The sequence below is a fragment of the Theobroma cacao genome, chromosome 10, assembly GCF_053813885.1.
Source record: "Theobroma cacao isolate CCN51 chromosome 10, ASM5381388v1, whole genome shotgun sequence".
Lineage (NCBI taxonomy): Eukaryota > Viridiplantae > Streptophyta > Magnoliopsida > Malvales > Malvaceae > Theobroma > Theobroma cacao.
The window spans coordinates 4,177,133-4,201,855 of NC_142648.1; the positions used below are offsets into that span (position 1 = coordinate 4,177,133).

The 24,723-nt window shown below is 30.1% G+C and overlaps 2 protein-coding genes and 1 long non-coding RNA gene across 9 annotated transcripts; 1 reads left to right on the top strand and 2 right to left on the bottom strand.

Annotated features, from left to right (window-relative positions):
- Positions 1 to 45: 45 nt before the first annotated feature.
- LOC18586398 (uncharacterized) lies at positions 46 to 3,680 on the bottom strand. 5 transcript variants are annotated; one of them, XR_016023111.1, is made up of 6 exons: positions 3,180 to 3,680; positions 1,983 to 2,116; positions 1,615 to 1,873; positions 1,348 to 1,466; positions 873 to 1,191; positions 46 to 257 (listed from the first exon to the last, which is right to left on the bottom strand). It is a non-coding gene; the product is annotated as an uncharacterized LOC18586398 (long non-coding RNA). The 5 variants fall into 5 exon arrangements; XR_001929924.2 differs by having other exon boundaries at positions 1,983 to 2,145; XR_001929923.2 differs by having other exon boundaries at positions 3,129 to 3,680.
- An 8,408-nt stretch (positions 3,681 to 12,088) lies between these two features.
- Positions 12,089 to 19,313, top strand: LOC148760288 (uncharacterized). Its single transcript, XM_088802528.1, has 4 exons — positions 12,089 to 12,139; positions 12,901 to 13,080; positions 17,176 to 17,545; positions 18,766 to 19,313. Exons 1-4 carry the CDS (start codon positions 12,089 to 12,091, stop codon positions 19,113 to 19,115), a joined length of 951 nt encoding a protein of 316 aa, XP_088658654.1. The 3' UTR covers positions 19,116 to 19,313.
- A 680-nt stretch (positions 19,314 to 19,993) lies between these two features.
- Positions 19,994 to 24,228, bottom strand: LOC18586400 (uncharacterized). 3 transcript variants are annotated; one of them, XM_088802577.1, is made up of 8 exons: positions 23,527 to 24,223; positions 23,252 to 23,375; positions 22,821 to 23,093; positions 21,858 to 22,068; positions 21,607 to 21,650; positions 21,073 to 21,158; positions 20,716 to 20,931; positions 19,994 to 20,339 (listed from the first exon to the last, which is right to left on the bottom strand). In XM_088802577.1, the coding sequence occupies exons 3-7, from the start codon at positions 23,054 to 23,056 to the stop codon at positions 20,753 to 20,755; spliced, it is 756 nt and encodes a 251-aa protein (XP_088658703.1). In that variant the 5' UTR covers positions 23,057 to 23,093; positions 23,252 to 23,375; positions 23,527 to 24,223; the 3' UTR covers positions 19,994 to 20,339; positions 20,716 to 20,752. The 3 variants fall into 3 exon arrangements, with proteins under 3 accessions (XP_088658703.1, XP_088658702.1, XP_088658701.1); XM_088802576.1 differs by having other exon boundaries at positions 23,281 to 23,375; positions 23,527 to 24,221; XM_088802575.1 differs by lacking the exon at positions 23,252 to 23,375 and having other exon boundaries at positions 23,527 to 24,228.
- Positions 24,229 to 24,723: the final 495 nt, after the last annotated feature.

The following is a 24,723-nucleotide window of genomic DNA, read 5'->3' on the forward strand; positions in this document are numbered from 1 at the left end:
TGCGTTTTGTATCTCAAAAACTAAAAAGCATATTCAACAAAATGGTGAAAAACAAACACCCAAACACTTAATTCATTGATCGATTCATTATCTCACTGTCTCAAAAACCAAAAGTCAAATCTCCCTTCTTTAATTATAAAAAATAATAATAAAAACACCAGCACAGTTGTATATAATAAATATGTTCTATTCTTTTGCTTCATGATATGTGTGAGTGTGAATCAACTTCTGTTCTTCAAAATTGGCAACGAAGGGTCCTGCAAGCAGAAAGAGACAAGTGAGCCTTTGGGTATATAGCGCCAAGAAGTGGCAGTGGCAGTATTTTTTGAATCAGTTCCGGCAATCAGTTATTTAACTTTTTGCAAAGATGCTTTGAGAATTTCTTAGGTCAGTGAATGGCATTTACTAACAATACTCCAGCCTAAATAGGAAAGAAATGGATTTATAATTTACTTTAATATAATTATCACAAAACACAAATGATTGAATCCTAAAGTGAGATTGATAACTAGCTAATTACTCTATTGAGAACTATCAAACCAAATTTGATGTTGAACAGTGACACAATCAGTAGAAGTAAGGCAAACAATTGTTTTTCCTTTTGTTTGATTGTTGATTATTGCTGCCTAAGTGAAATAAGTCTACTCATGAAACCTTAGAGTAAGATTAACACATAACGTAAATTAATTCCATGGTTCAGTCAAATGCAAAATAAAAAAGTACTATTTTGAGGGTTCATTATTTCGTACATATGGAGACTCATTAGACCTTAGGCTGCAGAGAGATTAAAGTAAAGACTCGTTTGATCTATATATATATAAAATGATTTTGCATAAACTAGAAAATAACTACTGTCCATGAACTTCACGTACACAAAAAAGGGACACTGCACAAGAGTAGTGGCTATCATGGCCAGCTTATCTTCAACTTCGAGAGGGGGGCTCATGGACTCCACGACATCTGTTGGCCACATTGCAATGCCTAGAACGGGCACCTTTGACGGCCTTCGGGCAGTGATTCGGATGATCTGCATTGCATGGGGGTCTCTGGTACTTTGGGATCCCAAGAACACCCTGCACTTGGACACTTTCTTCTGATGACGCCGGCAACGGCAGCAGATGAACAAGCATTAAGAATAGTACCACTCCTAGTCCCGTAATGCTCCGTTTTGTCAACAAAATGCAACTGTTTCTGTAAATTTTTCCCAACTTAGTGAAGTTCAAATGCAAGAAATAAGATTTTTACTTGAGAAAAAAAAAAAAAAACCCCGGCCGTATTATGTAAGTGGAATCTGGAGTTTAGACAAAAATATAAAATTACAGAAGAGAAATAAGAAAAAAAAAATACCTAGGGTTTGCCATCGGGGATCCCACTTCCGTGCCGACTCAAGAAATGCTCTACGTATTAACGAGCGGGAATCGTCGAGGTATTTGTGCGAGTGGGTATAATCAATGGAATCGAAAAACCTATCAAGATGAAAGAATCGGAATTTAATAATCCAATTTTTCAATTATAAGAAAACAAAATCATCGAAACGAAAAGAAAAATCCCAAATTATGTAAACGACATTAATGAGATTAGAGAATACATTAGCAAGAAGAAAGAACGGATTACCTTGAAAATTATTTATTAGGAATTTGCTGCGACGCTGCCAGAGAGAAAATAGATGGAATAAGGGAGAAAGAAAAAGGAAGAAGAGAATGCTCTGGATGGGAGAAAATTTTCCTCTTAGGTTCAACTCGCTTCAAGCCACTCCTAAGTTGGAATCCACACAGACCTGCACCTTCCACTTAGGCAACGCCCCGCAGAACAACCCCAACAAGTTTGCTCCCCGCATAACCTAGAATAGTTATTCTATTCATTTTTCTCTATCCTGCGAACCACACGTGTAACTAAAATTATTTTTATTAATTATGTAACAATTTCTATCATATTTTATTATTGTACTAAATAATATAATAATTATTTTATTATACTTTTACCTTATTTTATTTCGTTCTTGTCTATTTCATGAAACCGCGTTGTAAAAATTCATCGTCACAAAGGCTCTTGGGCTAAACTCAATCTCTTTAGGCGGTTGGGCCAAAACCTTGAGCCCATTGGGATTGTTTTCTTTCTGTGGACATTTCAACCCATCAAGACGATCTAAGCAGATGAACAAATAAAATTATATAAAATATATAAGATAATAAAATACAGCTTGAGTTAGATCAAAAGCTTTTGATAAAAAAATATATATGAGAGCATGCTAAGGTCTTTATTGTAAAATAAAAGTAATATGATCAATATGTATTAAAATTCATAATTAAAAAAAAAATAACTCGTGGCATCGCATAAATCTATTTCTTGTACTGATCATAATAAGCATTTGACGTTTGAAAAAGTTATAATTTTTATCAGATGTGTCCTACGTGTTATGAGGGAGTGAATCCAGAAACTTGGATGAAATAAACATAGGGGTGGATGGACATAGGGTGGAGTAAGTGTTAAAAATCTTTATTAATTATAGTATTTGTGTTAGAGTTTTATATAGTTAATCATATTAATGAATTTGTTAATTTTTTATAATTTTATAAGAAGTGGAGTAAAAGATTTTAATTAAGCTTATTTATTTCTTAAAAACAAAAGATAGATCAAGCAAGATTTTTGATAAGTTTTTAAAGAGAAAAAATTTTAGAGAAAAAAAATTTCTTTTAAAATAGATCAAATTTTCAAAAAATATCTCTCTCAATAAATCTGTTGAGAGTTGTTATGTTTTTTTATAAATTTTTTTGATTTTAACATATAAAATCGTATAAAAACTCGAAATAGGTTTCTTCCGTTTTTGTTTTGACGATGGAAGATGATATGAATCTCTTTTATAATAATTTTAATTAAAATTAAAATTTATATAATTTATTTTATTAATCAATTTTAATTTAATTTTAAAAAAAATATTTTTCATAAAAATGTTATAATAACTTTTAAATTAAAAAAACTAGAACAAGCACTCTCTTAGTGATTTCATCATTCAGAAACATTTATGAGTTGTTTCTGAATAAATATGTATATTGTGTTTTTTTAGAAGAAAAAGGACAATGAATGGCTCTACTTCAACAAGTTGATTATTAACTAAAAAAAAAAAGCACCTGTGGAGAGTTGCAAAATAGGAAAACAAAGATGCATTCACTTCGCCTTACGAGGTCAACGAACTTCGTTACACCAGACGCGGTGTGGTAGGATGCCTTTCCATCGATCTGAAACTCTTTGTACCGAGCAGGACTTGTATCCTCTTTCTTCAAATAAAAAATAAATAAAACTTCTATCCAGTATCCAGCTAGATCTCATTAACTTGAACATGCTGATCGCCATGGACAAGGTCCGTCTTCACAAAAATATCTCTTTTTTTTTTTTTCTGGTATTCTCGTTGAGATTTGCTTCATCAGATTCTTGAGCCTTCGCCAAAAACACTGGACCACAATCGCTTCACCAAAAAACTTGAACCAATTAAGGTGACCAAACAAAACTGCAAGCGAAATAGAGCGTTGTTGTTACCATGATATCGAAGGAGATGAGACTTTTGTGGAGAAAGTTTTCCACAATAGTTGGCATCTATACTTTCCCTGTAGTTGTCCAAAAGCTTGGTCCCAATGCGTCATTTTCAACGAACATAGTATCAAACGATGCATTTCAAAAAAACAAATGCAGAAACAATGTCATAAAAATAAGAGGTTAAAAGCTACCTACGACAATAACAGCACCACCTATCGGATATCTGATATTCGATCGAAGTTGGTGTTTGATATCGGATACCTAAAAGACGGAATCGGATAGACCTAAAAGAAAATAAGTATTGAGCCGGCGCGCCTCTTTGTTTCCCATATTGCCATTTCGGCTAAAGTACTAAAATATTTTTTTATTGTGTTCATAAAAATCATTATCTTATTAATTGTATTTAAATAAATTTTGATATTGATAAATTAAAGTCACAAATATCACGTGAAATTAACAACACTTTTTTAAAATAATAAAATTGGTTAAGTAAGAAAAAATAAATAAAAATTATAGAATAAGAGTTTTAAAAGAGTTTAAAGGCATATTTAATATTTTTTATATTTTAATTTTTTACTTTATATTTTTAATAAAATAATCCAGCGAAAGTGATTTATATGCGAAAATATCATAACCATAACGGGTGTTTTCTGTATGGAAGTTGAGGAATCACGTGGTTGCATATGCTAGCAGAGCCTATTGACTCATTTAAAAGTTATTAATGACTACTGTATATATTTTTTCTCCAGAAACCAACCTCCTCTATAACAAAACATAAAGATCCGTCAACCAATTTACATTGACAATGAATCCTCACAGAAAGGACTTTCAGCGAGAACGAGAAAAAGACCCAACGGTTTGCGTGCACAGTGAGGCTCCGCGATCAATTGGAAATCCAAAGACAAAATAGCTCCGAAGAAGATTGAAAAGACAAAATAGGGTTAAAATATAAAGAAGAGCACACTAAAGACAAAGTAAAGGCACAGCACGGAATCGAAGCATTACTCTATAAAGAAAAATATATATAATAATAATAATTATTATTATTATTATTATTATTTGATGTTTCTTCTTATAAAATAAAATAATTTATTTATCTGCTTGAACATATAAAAAAAAAATTTCAATCAAAAAGTTTCATTTCATGCAAGAAAAATTTCTTATTTTATATTTTAATTTTAAAATATTAAAAAACATTCATGCAGGGGTAACAAGTAGGAGAAATTTAATTTTTTTAATTTCTTTGAAAAGTAAGAAAAATTAAAAATAAATAAATAAATTACAAGAAGGAGAAGAAGAACTTACCTGTTCAAAAAAACAAATCCGCAAAAATGCAACCTTGCTCTAAAATTTGCTTTGTTTGGAATTTTGCTTTACTTTGAATTTGAATGAAGAAAATTGTTCATAGTAATTTCATATTTATAAGTCACATTGAATCAAGGTTTTTATGAAAAAGATTAACCTTCCTTTTACAATTTGTATCTTGAAAATCTTATTTTATGAAAATATATTATTGTATAATGAATCAAATATTACATTAGACAGTAATATGTTGTTACTTAAGGTATTACTGTTTAAAATATTACTATCTAAGATGGTACTATCCGAGGCGTTACTACCCGAGGTGTTACAATACAATATATTATCATACAAAATAAAACTTTTCTTTAAATTAATGCATAAGAATTATTTTTAAGTAAGAATTCTTATGCAGTAAGTAAAATGTAAATACTTGATTTTGATTAATACTTATTATATAAAGAATTATTTTATAGCATAATATTGTACAAAGAGCAATGAGAACAACCATTACAAATGAAACTCTATTTCACGTAGAACAACTAAAATAAATGTAGTATTTCACGCATAACAACGAAAACAAATGAAATGTTACTCCACGTAAAACAACTAGAACAAGTGAAGTACTACTTCACGCAGATAATAACGGAAGCAACCCATAATAAATAATAAGATTCACAAGTTAGTTTCATTTTTGAATGTTTTTGAGAGTTTGGCTTGGTGACTCGGATATAGAGATAGTTAAGAGGTCTTTTTCTTAACCTTTTTCTGAAGTACAAATATTTCACCCTCTTACCTTGTTCTCTTGTACCTATACAGCTTATTCTCTTATACTTGTTCACGTACAACTTATTCTCTTGTATATTTTCATGTATATCTCTTCTTTGTTACTTTCTACTCGAGAATAAGTTTTATCACACCTAATTACTTCAATGATCACATAATGGGTTTCTAATCGTTACTCAATATTAACTCTTAGTAACGATTACTCAACATTAAAGCTATTCTTAATAATGTCATGCATTACATGTATTAAAGTCTTTTCTTATAACCACTACTTTTTGCACTATATATATAGTCTTTACAATTCATTCGAGGCTTTTCTTTCTTTTAAAGCTAACACATTCTCCTCTAAAGTTTCTCTCTCTAATTCTCTTATACTCTATAATTTTTTTCTTCTTGTTTTTCACCTGTCACGACAATCAATACTTTATGAACTATTTCAATCTTCTTTTCCGTCACCTCCAGCTCATCTTTTACTTATTTGTAACGCTTTCTCTTTCTATCACAAGAACCTTATTACAAATTCAAATTAGAAACCAAAATCATCCACAAAAATCCAAATCTCATGAAAATCAGAGAGGAGAAAGAAGAAGGCAACACCAAACTTGGTAAAATAAAAAGAAGTCATTTTAACTTTGTTTATTTAACAGAGAAAGGAGAAACAAGTTTGTTGTCTGGGGGAATTTTAATATTTTGCACATAGACATAATAATATGAAGGGAAAAAGAAAGAAACCACGAGATGGGTTAGGGGATTTTTTTGAGATTATGAAAATTTATTAATTAATCGATAAATTAATAATTTATTAATTTATACATCAATTAGTTGAAGGTGAAATTTAAGATGATAGTTTCATACTAGAGTCTGTCTCATGTAAACATACATTCAAAGTTTTCTTATAATATGAGTATATTACACTAGAATTTTTTAATACATTAAGAAAAGTTAGAGATAAGGTCTAAGGAAAATAAGTAACATTGAAATCATATTTTATAAACATTTTTTAATTTAGTCATTTATATGTATAATTTTGATGTATTATTAATTTATATATCAAGTGGAACCGATATGCTTTTTTAAAAAATATATACTATTTAATAAATTTAACGAATTTTTAATTTACCATATTGATCTTAAATCGAGATCGATCTAAAATATCATTTAATTGAAGTTATTAATTTGTCGAATATTAATTTATTGAGATTATACTATAGTTTGTTTTATTTTTTTTATGCTATGTGTCAAGCACAAGTAAATGTGGCATGGAATGGAGGCACATTTAAGAAGCGGATAATTTTTGTTCATTTGGGAATAATTTTTTAAGATGCAGTCTAATTAAACTCATATTGGATTAATTTATTTTATTAATAAATATTTATTAAATGTAAAATTTAAATTATATTTAAAAATATCAAAATATTATATGTAAAATAATATATTATAAAAATAATAATAATTAGATGAATGAACTAAGTTGAGCTCAATTCTTATTTTTAGAAAAGAGGTACGATAAATCAAACCTAAATCTGACTTGATCGGTTCATGAATATATATATTAACACTTGGCTTTTCACATTTTTCTTATTTTTTAAATGACACAAAATTACACGTTGGCAACAAAAAAATCATTAATTGTATTCAAATGAACCCAAAGGAGAAGCAATTTCCCTTATTGTCAAACTTAAGCCAGTTAATTTATTATTGGTAAGAATCCACTGTCCCCAATTGACCGGTTAACACGTGGGAGCTTAAATTCTTACGATACCAAAACTTACGCTTCTGTCTTGAGATCAACGAAGGAGATTTCTTCATTGAGAAGAAAATTTCTTCTAAAAAGTTACTTATCCAAACAACCCAATTACAAATTCTGCTGTTTTGAATTGTTGCCAACAACTGAAGATACCTTTGAGGACAGTTTTTATATATTTTTAATTTTAAATTAATATTTGAAAATATTAAAATATAAAATAATATTTTATTAATTTAATATAAAATACTAATTAAATGAATGGGTCCTGCCGAGCTCGATCTTAACTTTGAAAACGGAAGTCCAGTGAATTGGGGTTGAATGTGACTTTATACAAAATATAATATATATTATATTGATTTTACTTTTTCAAGTTTTTCCTCTTTTTCAAAATTTTTTCTAATACGTTGAGGACAAAAGAACCACTAATTATAGTCAAATGAATCCAAAAGACAAGCAATTTCCTCTGTTGGATGCATCCCCTGTGCAATTGAAGTCTTCAATTTTTTTCAAAACCAAAGACTTTAAAAGTTATGATTTTCCCATCTTCCTTATATGGTCGAAAATTGAAGTTGATAAATTATTCAAATAAGTATGAGACGTGATACATTGTTTTTAACGATAATTTTCGTCTATTAAGAAAATCTTAAATTTTCTAAAATTTAAGAGAAATCTTCATTTAGAATTTGAAATAGATTTTATAAATACCACCTAAACTAATATTATCACATTCTTAAACATGAGAGATAAATATTTAGTAGATAATAACAAATACGTGATAAGGGTTACAATTGAATTTTAAATTTAAATTAAATCTAAAATTTCAATATTTTCCCACTTGATCCAAACATTTGTTATTTTAATATGGTTAAATATCCAAATAAACCCCTGAACTATGTAAAAAAAATTAATTCAACCCTTATCCTTTGATTGCGTTCAAATAAGTTCCTGAACTTTTGTTTCGAGTCAAATAAACCCCTCTATCTAACCGTTGACTTAACTTCTATAGTCAACGGTATATGTGGCACTTTTATACCATGTCATCTACTACGTGACAGATAATGTATCATTAAATATTGTTTATTAGGATTGAGTAAATTGGTCAAAAAAGTTAATTCAACTTTTATCTTTTTATTGCGTTCAAATAAGCTTTTGAATTTTTATTTTGAATCAAATAAGTCCCTCCCTCTAACCCTTGACTAACTTCCATTAGTCAACGTTACATGTGGCACTTTTATACCATGTCATCTACCATATGACAGATAATGTGACATTAAATATTGTTGATTAAGATTTAGTAAATGGGTAAAAAAGTAAGCACACAAATCTTAATCAATAATATTTAATATCAGGTCATCTGCCACATGGCAGATGATGTGGTATAAAAGCATCACATGTATCGTTGATTAATAGAAGTTAGCTAACGGTTAGATAGAGTGGTTTATTTGACCCGAAATAGAAGTTCAGGGGCTTATTTGAACGTAATAAAAAGATAGGGTCTAAATTAATTTTTTTGACATAGTTCAAAGGTTTATTTGGATATTTAACCTTTTAATATCTACACAATATATTAGTTTAATTACCCAAATGCTTAAAATAAAAAGAATAAATTACAAGAATCAAAATGATAAGTCCTTTAAGAACAAGTATTACTTTCCAATGTATTACAATGTAAAAATCCCTTTCACAAAAAGCTCAATATGTGGTATATAACTTTATGGATAAACCTTAAAGGTTTATTCCATGTTCTCAAAAACAATTGTTATTCTCATAATAACTTGATGCAATCCAAAAAGTGAAAACAATTAAAACATTCAAAGTTTTACAATAAAATATGCTAGCATCTTAATTCAAACGATATGTGACAAGATAGAACTAAGTTCTATTCGAGAAACATGATCCTTAAATAACTTTGGTTGAGCAAAGATCATTTGATGATGCATGCGGGGTGCTGTGATACCCAACATCTCACATCTGATGTGAATGTGATTGTTAAGACATATATAACAATCCAAGTCCACCACTACTAGCAACTTGAGCTTGAGTTTTTGAGGGCCACGTGGTTTAGGCTTAAAAAGTTACTGGACCAGTGGTTGGACTTATCTGATGTGAATATGATTGTTAAGACCTATATAACAATCCAAACCCATCACTACTAATAACTTGAGCTTGCTTTTTTGAGAGCCACGTGATTTAAGCCCAAAAAGTTGTTGGACTAATCGGTGGACTTGGGTTGTTACAGGTGCCATGTATGGTTGTACCGACACTTTATTACTGTAAAAAATATGAATATAATATTATATTTATATCTTGTATTATCGATTTTTTAGTTGTCAATAAATCGATACCACATGGATGTCAGATATGATTTTTAATTTCATAATTTCATGTAAATATAGCTCATAGCTGTAGCCAAGAACATAGTTTTGACTCTTCCTTTTTCTTTGGATAAATACATATCCTAGCTTTTGATTTATGAAAAAAAAATGTGAATATATTTATGATTTTTTGGGCACGGGAAGGTTGAGTGTTATGTCCTTTTTCTTATTTAACATCAAGTGGCCTCTACCCGTTAACATGGCGATAATATTAAATAACGCTGTTTGAAACGGTAACGGCAATAGGATTCTACCGTCCTTTTTCGGGATTGTGTTGCTTTTAATTTGTTGCTTTTAAATATATATTATTTTTCCCATCTTTTCCATCTAGTGGCCTCCTGTAAGGTTTTCTTCTTACTTTATATTTAAATTCGACGATTAAAGCAAAAACCAGTAGAGGCAATCAACAATCACTCCACAAAAACCTGATGAAGCAGACATTCACAACATCAAACAGTTAAAGGAGTGATCAAATCAATTAGCAGGACTCACAAAAAATATAAAATCAAGCAGACACGAGAGTCTTCAAAACCAAGAAGACGCCAGCACAGAGCAGGAAACTCAGATCGACGAAAGACCTTGGACCACCTGGGAGTCATAGTAGAGCCCAAAAAGAAGCCAGGGATGCGAGTAGAGAAAAAAAAAATCCAAAAACCATTCTTCCAACTCAAAATGGAATCTAAACAGAGTGAAATAACAAAAGATTATGTTCCCTCCCCACCCCGGCCCTAGCAAGCAAATCCGCCATGTTGTTTCCAGATCTATCAGTATGTTGAATTTGCCATTGTTGAAGTTTATTAGTCAGGGCAACAATATGCAGCACATGATTTCTCAACCTCCACGGAGCCATAATAGGACATTAGGTCCACCTTATAGCAGTGACAAAGAACCAAATCGAAAAAATTTATGTGCTATAATCAAATTAGTAAGCGAATTTTCTCATCCCATTTGGATATACGGCGGCTCTACTCGCCGCACCACCTGACTTCAACTTGCATATTTCTGTTTTTTCAACAACAAAAAAAACCTCTTACCAAATTCCTCTCTCTTAAATTCGTTTTAACTCTAACTTTTTTTTTTGTCAAATTTCTTTTTTTACGTAGGTTTGGTTTCTTTTGAATTGATTTTCGCGATTTGATTATTAACCCTTTCAAACGCTGTTAGTTAACAAGTTTAGTCAAAAACTGCAAGACATATAAGATACATGGCATGATCACATATCAGATACAGGGGATTTCTATTCATAACATGAGGCCATAAAACTTTGTTTAACCAAATTTTTTCAAACTTCACGCAACCCCACTTTGCATGTGATTCGTTTATTCTTTTTCTCGTTGTAACTGTATTTTCTTTCCTACTCTGCTTGACGCATCTTTATTTTTTTTTATAAAGGAGCTTCGTTTCTCGAGAAAAATATATATATTAATAATTTTTAAAGAAGACAATAGGCTAAATTCTTTATTGACAAATGCTAGCACAAGCAACCACCCGATTCCTCAACTTGCATATACAAAAACACCAGTTATGATTGTGATATTTCTTATCAATGCTTTTCTGTTAACAAGAAAGAAAATATGTTGAAATATATATTAATTTAGTGTTATATTATCACATCAATAAATGTAGAAAAATAAATTTTTTTAAGTAGTTGAATAAATCAATAAAAAACAAAAAATATAATTTACCAATCTTTAATTTTGAAAGAAATACAAAAAGATGTAATGAAGATTATAAGAAAAAGATGCCGCCTCAAGTTTTCAAGCACGATTCTCCCAATCGTTTTTCTCCGATTGTTTTTAATCTTGTTTTCAATACCGTCGGTGTTAGTTTTGAGCCCTACTAACGTCGTTAAAAATCACAAGCTTATTGAGCCCTACTAACGTCGTTAAAAATCACAAGCTTACTTTTGCTCAACCAAAAGACAGATAATAAACCAAAAGACAAATGACCAAACATTATGAAATGGGTAGGAAAGGGGGGCATGGGAGACAGATAATAAATCAGAAGACAGATGGCAGAAAATTGTGAAATGGCTAGGAAAGTACGAATGACAGAAAATTATGAAATGGCTAGGAAAGTGGGGCACGGGAGGGGCCAGGGGACTTGTATTTGCACCTAACGGGTTAAAAGCTAAATGCAACACCACATATCGGATATCTGATATTCAAGTTTGAGTTTGGCATCGGATACCTAAAATATGAAATCGGATCTTAATGATTAAAAGCTTTTCGTTTGGCGCAACGGATTGGCCTGCCTGTCTCCAACTATTTTGAATTTTAATTAAGGAAAAGATAGGAAGAGATAGAAACGACGTGTCAGTCAGAAGTCAGCCTCAAATTAAGGTCGGAAAATGGCATGTGAAGCATCTTCTACTGACTTGATGCGTAGCAGACAGACTCGTGTGCCCCACCGACTACGTGTCAAGTTTGGCATAATTTTCTAGGGTGGGGTCCGGAACGGTTCAACTCCATTACTTTACTTGCCAATAAAATAATAATGAAACGAACCTTAATCTGGTTGGAGGCAACACCTTTCAACATTAGAACACTATTTATTTATTTATTTTTTAATTTTGAGGGTTTTTCAAAATTTTAAAGGTGTTCCAACAACACCTTTTTCTCTTTTCTCACGTCAGTCACATTGATGACAAAAAAAAAAGAAAAAGCCATTAATTGTACTGAAATGAACCAAGACTATAAGGGTAGAAAAAAAATGAGTTTTTATAGGAGTGAGAACAACGTCGGGTCAATCCAAACCTGAAATATTTGTTTTCCATACGGAAACTTCCTACCTCATGAGTCATCACCATCCTATAAGGTTTTGAAATGACCGTAATATCCTCATATATGTCAAAATCACAATCCAATTCTAATTAATAACCCGACACTACATACAAAGGACTTGAAAGACCAGAATAACCTTTACTTTCCCCAAAATTCCATACAAAACCGACTTAAGACGTGAAGTTCCAAAAATAGCCTAAAAACCCACGTTAAAAGATCATAATAACCTTGACCTCATCTTATAATATCATCCGTCCTATAAAATGACACTAAAATACCATAAACATACCCAAAAACATTGGGAAAAGACCAAAGAAGAACGAGTGAAGGCGACCTGGCACCTCCTGAAGAAGAACGGTGACTAGGCTTTTTAAAATAGAGAGGAAACAGGCGGCAGAAGGAAGGGGGAAGAGAAGAAAAGAGGAAAGGAAAAGAAAGAGGGAGCTACCGTAAAGGCCTAGGCCGGCGAAGGCTAAGGCGAAGGCTAAGGCGACGGCATCGGGGACCGACAAAGGGAGAGATGGTTGCGAGAAAGGGTGTTGGTTGCTACTCTGCTATGGTTAGCGAGAGAAAAAGAGAGAAAGATGAATAACAGGGAAAGGGTTTGGCTGCCAGCGTCAGGTTAAGATTTTATCTGAAGATAAAACTACGTCGTTTTACTTGATACAAAAAAAGTGGGTTGGATCCAACCAAGCCCAACCCGGATTAGCTTTAGGCTTTAGCGTATCTGGGTCAAACCCAACAAGATATTTTTTAACTCATTGTTTTATTTTTTAATTGTTTATTTTATTTACGTAATTTTTATGTTTATGGACGAATTAAATTTATCAAATTACTTAAAAATATTGATAAAAATAAAAAATACAAAAATTAATTTAATAATTACTTTCTAAAATTGTTGGACGATCCCAAGATTATTTTCACAAAGTGGATTAATTCTAAATAATTACAAAGATCTGAGATAAAAAAATGTTAATGAAAGTTGAAGTAAGATTTTATTAATATTAACATATATTAAGATATAAAATATCAAATCTTTGTAAAAATTAAAAATCATTTAAATAATAAATTTTAATCCACATGAAAAAAATAAAATATTAGTATTTTAAAATTATTATCTTTAATTTATAATTACTACTATTATTTATAGTATTTTTAAATTTAAATTTATTTATTATTATTATTACTTTTATTTATAAAATTATATAATTTAAAATTATTATTTGTCATAAATATTTGAAAAAAATGAATGACAGCCACTCAAAGCAGGGCACCACCTTGGTTTATTGTGAAAATGTTAAATGTTGATAATTTATTATTTAATATATTAGTAAGTTATTATTAAAATATTTGTAATTTTCTAAGGAAATATTAATATGATTTTATCTAAATGTAAATTAATATGATTATTACTTTAGACATAATATTAAAAAAAAGTTATTAAACTATTAAAAAAATTTAAATAAACCCTTATACTTTTATTACCTTCAATCAAACTCTTAGGTGACTTTTGGTACTTTACAATATAATGTGATTACAGGTAATGTGATTGCAAATAATTTGATTGCAGAGAATATAACATTATAGTGTTTGGTATACAAGTAAAATAATAATGAAAATACAGGGAAAATAGCATTGTTACGTTTGGTTTACAAGTACTTTTTTGAGAATGTAATGTTAATTTTTAAAATTATCATTGTTTATTAAAATGTAAGTTTAATATACTTGTATTTTTTATTAATAGTTTTTATATAATATCATCTCTTAGATATATTTTTAATGTCATATATTTTATTTTCATTTCTTGTTATAATCTTATATATTTTATTTTTATTTCTTTAATATAATTTTTTATATTATATATTTTATTTTAATTTCTTTTACCTATATTATATAAATTTTAATTTTTTATATTTTATTTTATTTTTTAATTCTTATATTATATATTTTATTTTAATTATAACATTACAAAATATTTTTAACAAAATAATAAAGTTAAACGATAAAAATGTCTTTGATAACCTTGTAGAGTGTAATGTAATGTGATTGAATTAGTTTTAAATTACAATCGCATTACATCCCTTAGCTGTAATGTGATTGCATTGCAATCTTACATTGCAGTAATCTGTTGTAAAATAAATACTGTAATGTAATTTAATTTGATACATTGCAGGGAATGTACTCCGACTTCCCTCATACCAAACGCTATCTTATGTTTTTATTTAGGGCCAAATAAGTCATTGTATTTTTTATTTTAAATCAAATAAAACTTTATGTTTAATGATTGACTTAATCGAAATATTATTTGTCATTTTATATTATGTGATGATGATGTAACATGCTAACAGATCATAATTAATGATGACATAACATAATTATATAACATTATAATATAGTCATTGGTATTTTTTACTGTTCCCATCAGTGTTATATCAATGTTATGGATATTAAATGACAAGTGACGTTTTAAGTAATAACAATTAGTCAACCATTTGTAATAAGAGCTTACTTAACATAAAATAAGAATATAAAGATTTAATTGAACGTAATAGAAGAACAAGGATTTTATTTGAATATTCTTTAACAGTTTAAAAACTTTTTTTTAGCATTATGTCATTATTTTATCTCTATTTTCATTTTTTTCAGTTTTCTTTTTCAATGTTGTTTTTATTAGAATAATGTTAAAATATTAATAATATAATATATTATTAATGATAAAATATTATTAAAAATATAATTTAATACTTTATTATTTAAATATTAATATTTTAGTATTAATATATTAATAATTAATTATTGAAATGTTATTAATTTATTATTAAAATATTAATATGTTTTTATTTTGACATGTTGTTACTTTTTCAGTATTTTAATTTTTCTTTTTTTCTCTTTTAATTTCTTTTTATTAAAATAATAATAATAATTTAATAATTTATAATTAAAATATTAAACTGATATTTTGTATAGTAAGCTTAGTAATTCAATTTGATTAGGTTGGTGTGGAATGAATGAGATATTTGAATGCAATTTAAAATTTAAAATTTAATTTTAGTGGGGTTGGAATGTTAGTGTGCAGTGGAGATAAAGTTGCATAGGAACGAAATTCTCTTCAAATTGAGTGGTTGGAGAACGCCTATGTCATGTTTTCTTTTTTGAAACGAGAACGGTTATGTTATTAACTATGTGTCACATGATTAAGTAGCTAGAATATATTGTGCATCAGTGAATACATCTAGACATCTTAAGCCTAAATTCTTTAAATATTACAGGATTATTTTTCTTGTTGACGTTCTTTATGTACTTAATAGGCCACTAAACTATGTCTTAGTTAATGGCTGTGAGCAACAATAAATAATTATTTTTTTTAAAAAATAGGGTTAGTAATTTAACATATTACACAAGGTCGAGCTTCTATTCTTACCCTTTCTCATGTTATTGATTGTCAGCATTGGTAAGTATCTGTATTGAACGTGCTGATAATAGAGTCGTGATAAGGCTTTATACTTTATCAACAAATAGCAGCAAATAAATCATTCTTAAACCAGTGTATTCAGAGGACAGGCATCTGATCTCAACTGATATTCAGTTTTACAGATCATTCAATCTTGAGTTCTGTCATATAGAGTCATGTGATATTAGTTGGACGGCAGGAATGTTCTACCAACATTAGTTTGTTACTTTTGTTTCAGTATGCTAGATATTTACATCAACTTGGGTGATTAACATGCTTGAATTGAGCTTTTGAGGAAAATTGTCTTGAGAATTTGCTTGTAATATTTTGCTCGACATCTTAGTGAGGATTTTGCACAAGTATAGAGCTTTCTTTTCCCTGAAAAGGCACAGAAGTATAGAGTTCGTACTGCTATATTACTGCCTTAAAGAATATGGGTGATAAATACAAAAAATCTAAGCTTTGCCCTATATGTGATCAGATACATCAGGGGCGGAGCGTCCCTTTGCAAAATTTTTTAAAATTTTTATATATGATATATTTTTTAATAATTTTTCAAAATAGTTTTTAGTGAATAATTAATATAATTAAAAATAATAATAAAATGATCTTACAAGTCCTATTCAATTTTACTCAAAATTTTAAAATTTTTTAATTTTTTAAGTTTTTCCACTCATCTTTCCCTCTTGTCTTTTCTGTCTTTATATTGTGAAATTAATAAGAGATAAATTTTTTTTTAATTTTTTATTTATATTTATTTTTTTTAATTTTATTTTATTTTTTCATATATTTTAAGTTTCTATAGATTTTCTTTTTTAAATTTTTACGAATCATTAATCATATTCTTTTTTTTTGTTATATAGGTTATATCTCCTACTTGTTATGATTTTTTTCCTGTTATGTGGATTTTATTTTTAATGATTTTAATTTTTAAAACTTAAAAAATTATTCTTTATGTAATTCTTAAATATAAGTTCTAGTGTTTAGATTCAATTAATGTTTAGTGATTTTAATTTTAAAAAATTTTCTTTGGGTTGCTCTGAACTATGCTTTACATTCATGTTTAGATTCAATTGTGTTTGTTTTAGAATAATAGATTCCGCTGTCTGTTATTAAATGTATTCTTGGGCTTGTTGAATTAATGTTAGCATAATACTAGCATCTAATAAAACATGTTCTTGTATCTTCTTTAGATAACAAAAGATTTTATGGTTCCAGGTGGTGCATGTTGTGGATGCAACAGGAAGATTTGGTGAAAAGCCTATCTCATTTGTTTCTCTAACTTCCATAACTCCTGGAAAGTTGACCAAGGAAATTGATCAAGTTAGAGAGGGCTTTGAATGTGGCAGACACAAGGTTATTGATTTTGTCACTTTTTCAGTCAAATATGGCTGTTTGACCTTTGATGAAATTGAAGGGGGCTGGAATGAGTCAGATATTCCCACGCTAGATGTTGTTTATGATACAAACAATGGAGTTAGGAGAATCACACAAGTTGCAATTGATACAAAGAGGTCCATACGCTGGTTTCTTGCCATCAATATTGAGGATATTGATGACTTCATGTTTAAAGGTATAATGAAGTTAGCTCATGTGTGTCATTCTTCTTTATTCCCATTGGCATACTTGCATCTGTTCCTTTCTGTTTCCCTATTTAGGGGGAAAAACCAAAAAGAGAAATAAGGCAGAAATGAAAATGGAGAAGGGGGTAATTACAGCAGTTGTCACACTCTGAAGGGTAGGACAGATATGGTGTTTACTAGCCGAAAGTTTTCAGAAATTCTACTTTATAATTTGTGTGTACTGTGTGAGAAAGAGTTATAGTATCTGGGATCAATTTCCCATTATGGACACTTGTGATCTTGTGAGAAAGCAGGGCGCAATCTGAAACTTTGTTAACACTTAGGATTGCACTATTTGATATGCCCCAGCATTTAGGGTGGTTTGCCCTTTCTTTTTGGTTTGGTTTCTCTGGTTTTGATTTCTATTGGGCAAATAAATGGAAACCCCAGTTCTCTCTTCTGATTGCCCTAGCTAATGATGGCATTGGATATAGTTTCATGCTATGTAGCTGTTGCTCAAAAATTTATTTGGAGCATGCTTGATATTGTTGTTAACATACAAATTTAAAACTTGCTGTGAGTAAACTTTTCTTGAGTATTCTTTGCTTAGCATGTTGTTCTTATATATAATTGCAGTTAGTTTCTAGATCAAGGTTTAATCTTAAATTAGATATCTGTAACTATAATGTTATATGCTTGCATAGAACTCTGCACATGATATGTACCTAATTTAAGACAGTGCCATGTTAGACTGGCTGATTTGAAGTCTGTTCAGCTGGGCGTGTGGTGGTGGGGAGCTTGATGTGGAAGGTTGATTCACTTGCAATATTCAATCTTTTTGAGCATTTGTCTAGGAGTAAATGACTGAATATAGATTATGTCAAGTTTTGGAAATGGTGCTCGTTGAGGCAAGTGTTTGGTCATTGTGCACGGTAAGCTATATGTAAATGTAGGTCTAATTTTGCTGAAAGTATTGATTATTGGAGTGACTGTAGTACTGGTTGGATTAACCTAACAACAGCAAGACTTCTAGGTTTTCTTTGTGATATCTCTGAAATATCTTTTCCAAAAGCTTCGGAGATAGGTGAAGAGGAGTTCCTAGTGTGTTTGAGAAATGGTGTAGGGTTCTGGATGTAGACTACAGTAGTTTGATATCAATGCTGGCCCCACTTTACATGAATCTCTAGTCTGTCTGTCCGTCTATTAATCTTAGTTTTAACCTGGAATGCAGCGGATTCAATGGAGGTAGTCCCAGCGGATGGTAAGAGCAGCAAAGATGGATGGCATATTATTCAAGTTTCAGGAGGCAAAAATGCACCAACAAGGTTTGATCTGACTCTCTTCTGGGTGAAAAAGACCGAACAGCAGTCACACGAGATGCCAGGACAGGAAGCGGAACAGCGTCCACTCTTAAAGCTCAGAACCGATCTTAACGAATTAACCCCAAAAGTAGAAAGAATCCTTAAGAAGCTTCCGGCGTGGTGTTCCTTGTTCGGGAAGTCCATTTCCTCACACACTTTATCTTTTCTGAGCAGTCTTCCTGTTAATTTCCAGACCCCTGAAATACCCCTTGACTCGTAATGATAACAGTGGTACTGGCATTCTTGTGTAAGTGCATAGGTTGAGTTACTGGGGACAGGGTGCACTCTTCTATTTTTCTTGCTTTCCTCTGTAAATACAGAAACTTTTCCAACATCAGAAATTAGATTGTATCCTTCATCACTAACCAATTTCTTATAATAAAAAGTTGTTAGGACTGTTGGTGCTTTGGCACAAGAATTGGTTTTCTCAAGCTGTTCATTAGTCTGGGAAATGCTGAAAACAACAATGGAGTCTGCTCAGACGACTGCCATTGCACACTAATTTAGGCTGTGATTATAGTTACAAAAAAGAGATTTTGTAAGGCATGCAGTTTATGGTTTTACTTGATACTCGAATCCTTACGAAGTTCATTGAAAAAAAAAAGATGAATCTACATATTCCCTCTGTTCTTAATAGTTTTATCTCTTTTTTTCATTTTCTTGAAATTTAAAATTTGGTTTTTACGTATATAATATTAAAAATTAAATTTTCTTTTGTAAATAACTGTTTCATGATTGTTTAATGCCTAAAAAAGGCCTAAAAATAAAAATAAAAAGGAAAAAATGGAAAGAAAAAAATAAAAGCAATTTTTATTTTACGAATTATCCTTGAATGTAATTTCTTTTTTTTTATATTATTAAATTTGTACGATCTCTTCTAATTATTGGAGTTTAAAGTCAATTGATAGTTATATTCTGTAGGCAAACTGATTAAATAAACGTATTAATAACAAATATGCATTATTGGCAATAAAGTCGACACTTTTGACCATTAAGATTTTGATTATTTGCATTTTGTATCTCAAAAACTGAAAAGCATAATTAACAAAATGGTGAAAAACAACGGCACAGTTAAATGAAAATGATAAAAGGGAAGCATTAAGTAAGAAACAAGCCGTAGACATTGCGAATTATCCTAGGGTACACTGCCCTACAATATCTGCTACATTGATCAAAAACAGGACCACCATTGTGTTTATGCTCTCAATGAGAGCATTCGCTTCGGAAAAAAAAAGGGTCACTCCTATTCCTCTTTGTATTCCATTCTATGAACCTAAAATTCCAATATTTACCTGGGTATACAACTCTAAAGAAACATAGTTCACACACAAAGTACACAGCTCCCTGTCTTATCAATTATAAATATATTAGTATAACAAAGTTGTAGTGAAATTGTTTCTTTTGGTAAAAGGCAGCAAACTCCATTTGGTTCATAATATACGTCCTGCAAGCAGAAAAAGACAAGTTAGTCTCTGGGTATAGCACCAGGAAGTGGCAGCGGCAGTATTTTTCTGAATCAGTTTCAACAATCAGTTATTTAACTTTTGCAAAGATGCTTTGAGAATTGGCATTTAAAACAGTATTTACTAACAATACTCCAGCCTGAATAGGAAAGAAATGGATTTATAATTTACTTTAATATATTATCACAAAACACATATAATTACTTTAATATATTAGACTTTAGGCTGCAGAGAGATTAAAGTAAAGACTCATTTGATCTATATATATCAAATGATAAAACTGTTTCATTTTAATTCTTTGAACAAACTATAATACTATCAAATACATACGAGATAAAGCTTCAGTCAAGTTCTTACCATTGGCTCTGCATAAGCAGGGTTAAGAAAGAATTTCTCAGGACTTTGGAGGGCTCATGGACTCCTCATGTCCCTCTGACTCCATCCTTGTGGCCTTCAACCATAATTTGTGAAACATATCTGGAACAGGTTTCATAATGCCATTCACATCAGCTTCCCCAAGACCTTTAGCAATAGTGGAGAACTCAAACATCACCGCCTTACCAGGACGACTAGCTGCTCACAAGATAAAAGTTTACCAGTTAAAAAAGATCTTAGAAAAAATTCTATTTGTAAACAAAAGGAAATCCTTCCAAGCAGAAATGATTATTTTCGAGCATGTGTAATCTTTATATACTCTGCTAACAGAAAAACAACCTGTTATTGTAATGTTCGCATAGAATGGATCAAAAGATGCCACTTTTTCAGAATGTGTACCGTCTGATGCTGGTGTAGATGCTAGTCTACAAAAGGAAAATTACATCAATTAACATAATATGTGCAAACTCAAAAAAATTTTAACTGGAGGATAGAAAGACAATAAACTACAAAGGTAAAATCAATGAAAAAAACTGCTGGTATGTTTTCACAAAGGAAACGAGTATATTGGATGATGATATGCTCTAAATACAAAACAAAGACACTGGTACTACCACTACTGCTGCCATCATAGTAACTTATAGAAAAAACCTTCCAGACTCCAACAGAAATCAAGTGCTTCAATCATTTGACATGCCTGTTTATTCTCTTCATATTGTGTACTAATGTCATTACGTACTAATGTCATCCAATAGCTATACTCGCTTGGACCCATTACCATTGTTGACAGATCCTTAAGTACTAATGTCATCCAATCATTAGCTCAACATGAAAAATAGAAGACCAACATAAAAATAGAAAATCATTACTTACTCAAAATTCAAGCCCACTTGACGAATTGCTTGACAAGCAGCATACTGTAAAGTCAATTGTCAAACAATCAATAATCAAAGAAATTAATTTGTAGTAATTTTCTTCCAGACAATTAATCTAGCAGCAATGATGCCAGTCAGATGATTAAAAGAGAGAACATTGACTTCATTCCATTTTAATATTACATAAACCTGCAATAGAAGAAAAAGAAAGTAACTAGCATCTAAAAATTAATTGTAAAAAGCAAATACCTGTAACTGAGCGGATGTAGGAGAATCAGCAGATGTAGGAGAATGACCATCAATTGTATTGATAAGAATTCTTAACTGTCCAGATGCTTTATCCTTTGTTTTCTTCACCAACCATCTAGAAATAGCAGTAGTGACTGCTTCTGTAAGTACTAGATCAGTGAGCTTCGCAGGTCCTCCCTCCACAATAAGCTCAACCAAAAATCGGTTACCACTGTATGCACGGCAGGAGAATGAAGGAAGGTTAAGTTTAATAGCTCAAAATAACCAAATCAATGGTAAATGTTTTCATCCCATTAAAATGCCATAGGCCTATGGCAGTGTGACCTGTCAACCAGAGTAGTGCCAACACTGCCTAACTATTAAGATATAGTAGTTTTATTTGTAAAGCAAAACATTCATCATCCCCACCATCTAATGAGGGTTTTTTTTCTCAACATTAAGACCAGTGGATAAAATATGCAAGTAAAAATAAGTCCACCAGCTATTGACACTATTTGGAGCTATCATGCATTCGACTACAGCATTGAAAGACCATAAAAGCTCTAGTAAACTGCAAACTAGGCTGACCATGCAACCACCCATTCTCTAAACTTTAAACTGATAAAAACTGAGCTAAAATCAATCCAAAACACTTGCACCTTGTTTGGTAGGAGGAAAACAAGAATACGGAAGGAAGATGGGTAAAATATTCGACCTTTTCCACTATTCCCTCAAACTCCAATCCTTTCGCAAGTGCTGGGACTCATGCAACTAAAATTAATAACATTATCTACAATTTTATTCTAATTCCTTCTTTTCTTTTCCTTTCATTATCCATACAAAAATGAGAAAGGAAAAACACAGTGTTAGAAAATGTTTGAAAGAAAGGAAGTACAATGGAGGGGAGGAACAAACATGGCTGAGAGGAAATAAGAAAAACTTTTGAAACCACCCACATTAAAAAATCGGTGTGACTCATAATACCTGCCATCTTCATAAAACATCGAATGAATACGGCATCTGTTGGCCACATTGCAATGGTTAGAAGAGGTATGATTGACGGGCTTCGGACAGTTGTTCGGATGATCTGCATTGCATGGAGGGCTCTGATACTTTGGAATAACAATGGCATTTTGCACTTGGACACTTTCTTCCGATGAAACCAGCAACGGAAGCAGAGGAACAAGGATTAAGCATAGTACCATTCCTAGTCCCGTCATGCTTCGTTTTCTCAACCAAATGCTTGATGGAATATTCCTGTCCATTTTTCCCATATTAGTGAAGTTCAAATGCAAGAAATAAGATTTTTACTTGAGAAAAAAAAAGACCCCGGTGGTATTATGTGAGAGGAATCTGGAGTTTAGCCAAAAATATAAAATTACAGAAGAGAAACAAGAAAAAAAAGATCAACTTGCGTTAGCTATTGGGGATCCCATTTCCATACCGACTCAAGATATGCTTCTTGGGCTCTATGTATTAACGAGCGGGAATCGTCGAGGTATTTGTGCGATTAGGTATAATCTATGGAATCGAAAAAACCTATCAAAATGAAAGAATCGGAGTTTCATAATCCAATTTTTCAATTTACAAGAAAATTAAATCATCGAAACGAAAGGAAAAATCCAAAAATTAATTACACGACATAAATGGGATTAGAGAATACATTAGCAATAAGAAAGAGACGGATTACCTTGGAATTTGCTGCGACGCTGCCAGGGAGAAAATAGATTGCTGCATCGCCTTTTATACACAGCTTGGCGGTCCATTTTTTAATATATATTTTTGTGATGAGGGAGGAAGAGAAAGCAAGAAGTGCTTCTCTTTTGACTTGGGTACCGAAAAATCCAATATTTTTTTTAAACATGCTATAATGTCAAAAGACAGAAGTCAAATGTCAAAAGACAGAAGTCAAATGTCAAAAGCATACGGAACTAAGACCTAGAAACGGACATATATCCGCTAACGAAGATTCTTATGATAGTCGGTGCAATTATTGGCTTCATTCAACACGAATAGCATGTTTAGTTAGGGGAATGCCTAAGTTATTCTCCCTTTATTTTCAAAAAATTTTAATTTCTTTGTTTGATTGAAAAATGATTCAAGGAATAGCTATTTCATAAGAATGACTATTCTTCAAAATCCTTCAAAATCAAGAAATAACTAATATCACCCTCCCCATGTTATTAGCTATTTCATGATTGAGAAATAAATTAAAAAATTAATAAAGATAAAAATATCCCTTATAAATTTAAAAATTTACAACTTTATTAGTATAAAATATTATTTCTCTCTCTCCTCTTTCTCTCACTTGATTCTAACTTTTAATAAAATATTAATATTAAATTATAAATAAAATATTAATATTTAAATTATCAATTATTAATAAAATAAATTATAAATTATTCCTATTTAAAAACAAAATAAATTAAAAATAAATAAACATAATATCATTTAAATTAGATAAACAATATTAATAATTAAATCATCAATTATTAATATTTTAAATAAATTACCAATTATTAATATTTAAAAAATAAAATAAAAAATTAATCATAATAATATTTAAATTAAATAAAATATTAATATTTAAATTATCTATTATTAATATTTTAAATAAATAATCAATTATTAATTTTCAAAAATAAAATAAAATAAAATAAAATAAAATAATTGATCATCATAATATTTAAATTAAATAAAATATTAATATTTTAAAATATAAATAATTAAATTATAAATAAATATTAATATTGAAATTATCAATTATTAATATTTTAAATAAATTATCAATTATTAATATTTTAAAAATAAAATAAAATAAAAATTAATCATAATAATATTTAAATTAAATAAATGTTAATATTTAAATTATTAATTATTAATATTT

What these genes read in the sequence shown, in the direction of transcription:
- LOC148760288 (XM_088802528.1), top strand. Translation starts at nt 12,089, where the DNA reads ATGGCATGTGAAGCATCTTCTACTGACTTGATGCGTAGCAGACAGACT. An exon ending in TTGGTTGCTACTCTGCTATG is followed by an intron (nt 13,081 to 17,175) that starts GTTAGCGAGAGA and finishes AGATAACAAAAG; the next exon opens with ATTTTATGGTTCCAGGTGGT. An exon ending in TGATGACTTCATGTTTAAAG is followed by an intron (nt 17,546 to 18,765) that starts GTATAATGAAGT and finishes CCTGGAATGCAG; the next exon opens with CGGATTCAATGGAGGTAGTC.
- LOC18586400 (XM_088802575.1), bottom strand. Translation starts at nt 23,573, where the DNA reads ATGCAGCAATCTATTTTCTCCCTGGCAGCGTCGCAGCAAATTCCAAG. An exon ending in GCGTCGCAGCAAATTCCAAG is followed by an intron (nt 23,094 to 23,526) that starts GTAATCCGTCTC and finishes AAAAATGGACAG; the next exon opens with GAATATTCCATCAAGCATTT. An exon ending in TGCGAACATTACAATAACAG is followed by an intron (nt 20,932 to 21,072) that starts GTTGTTTTTCTG and finishes TCTTGTGAGCAG; the next exon opens with CTAGTCGTCCTGGTAAGGCG.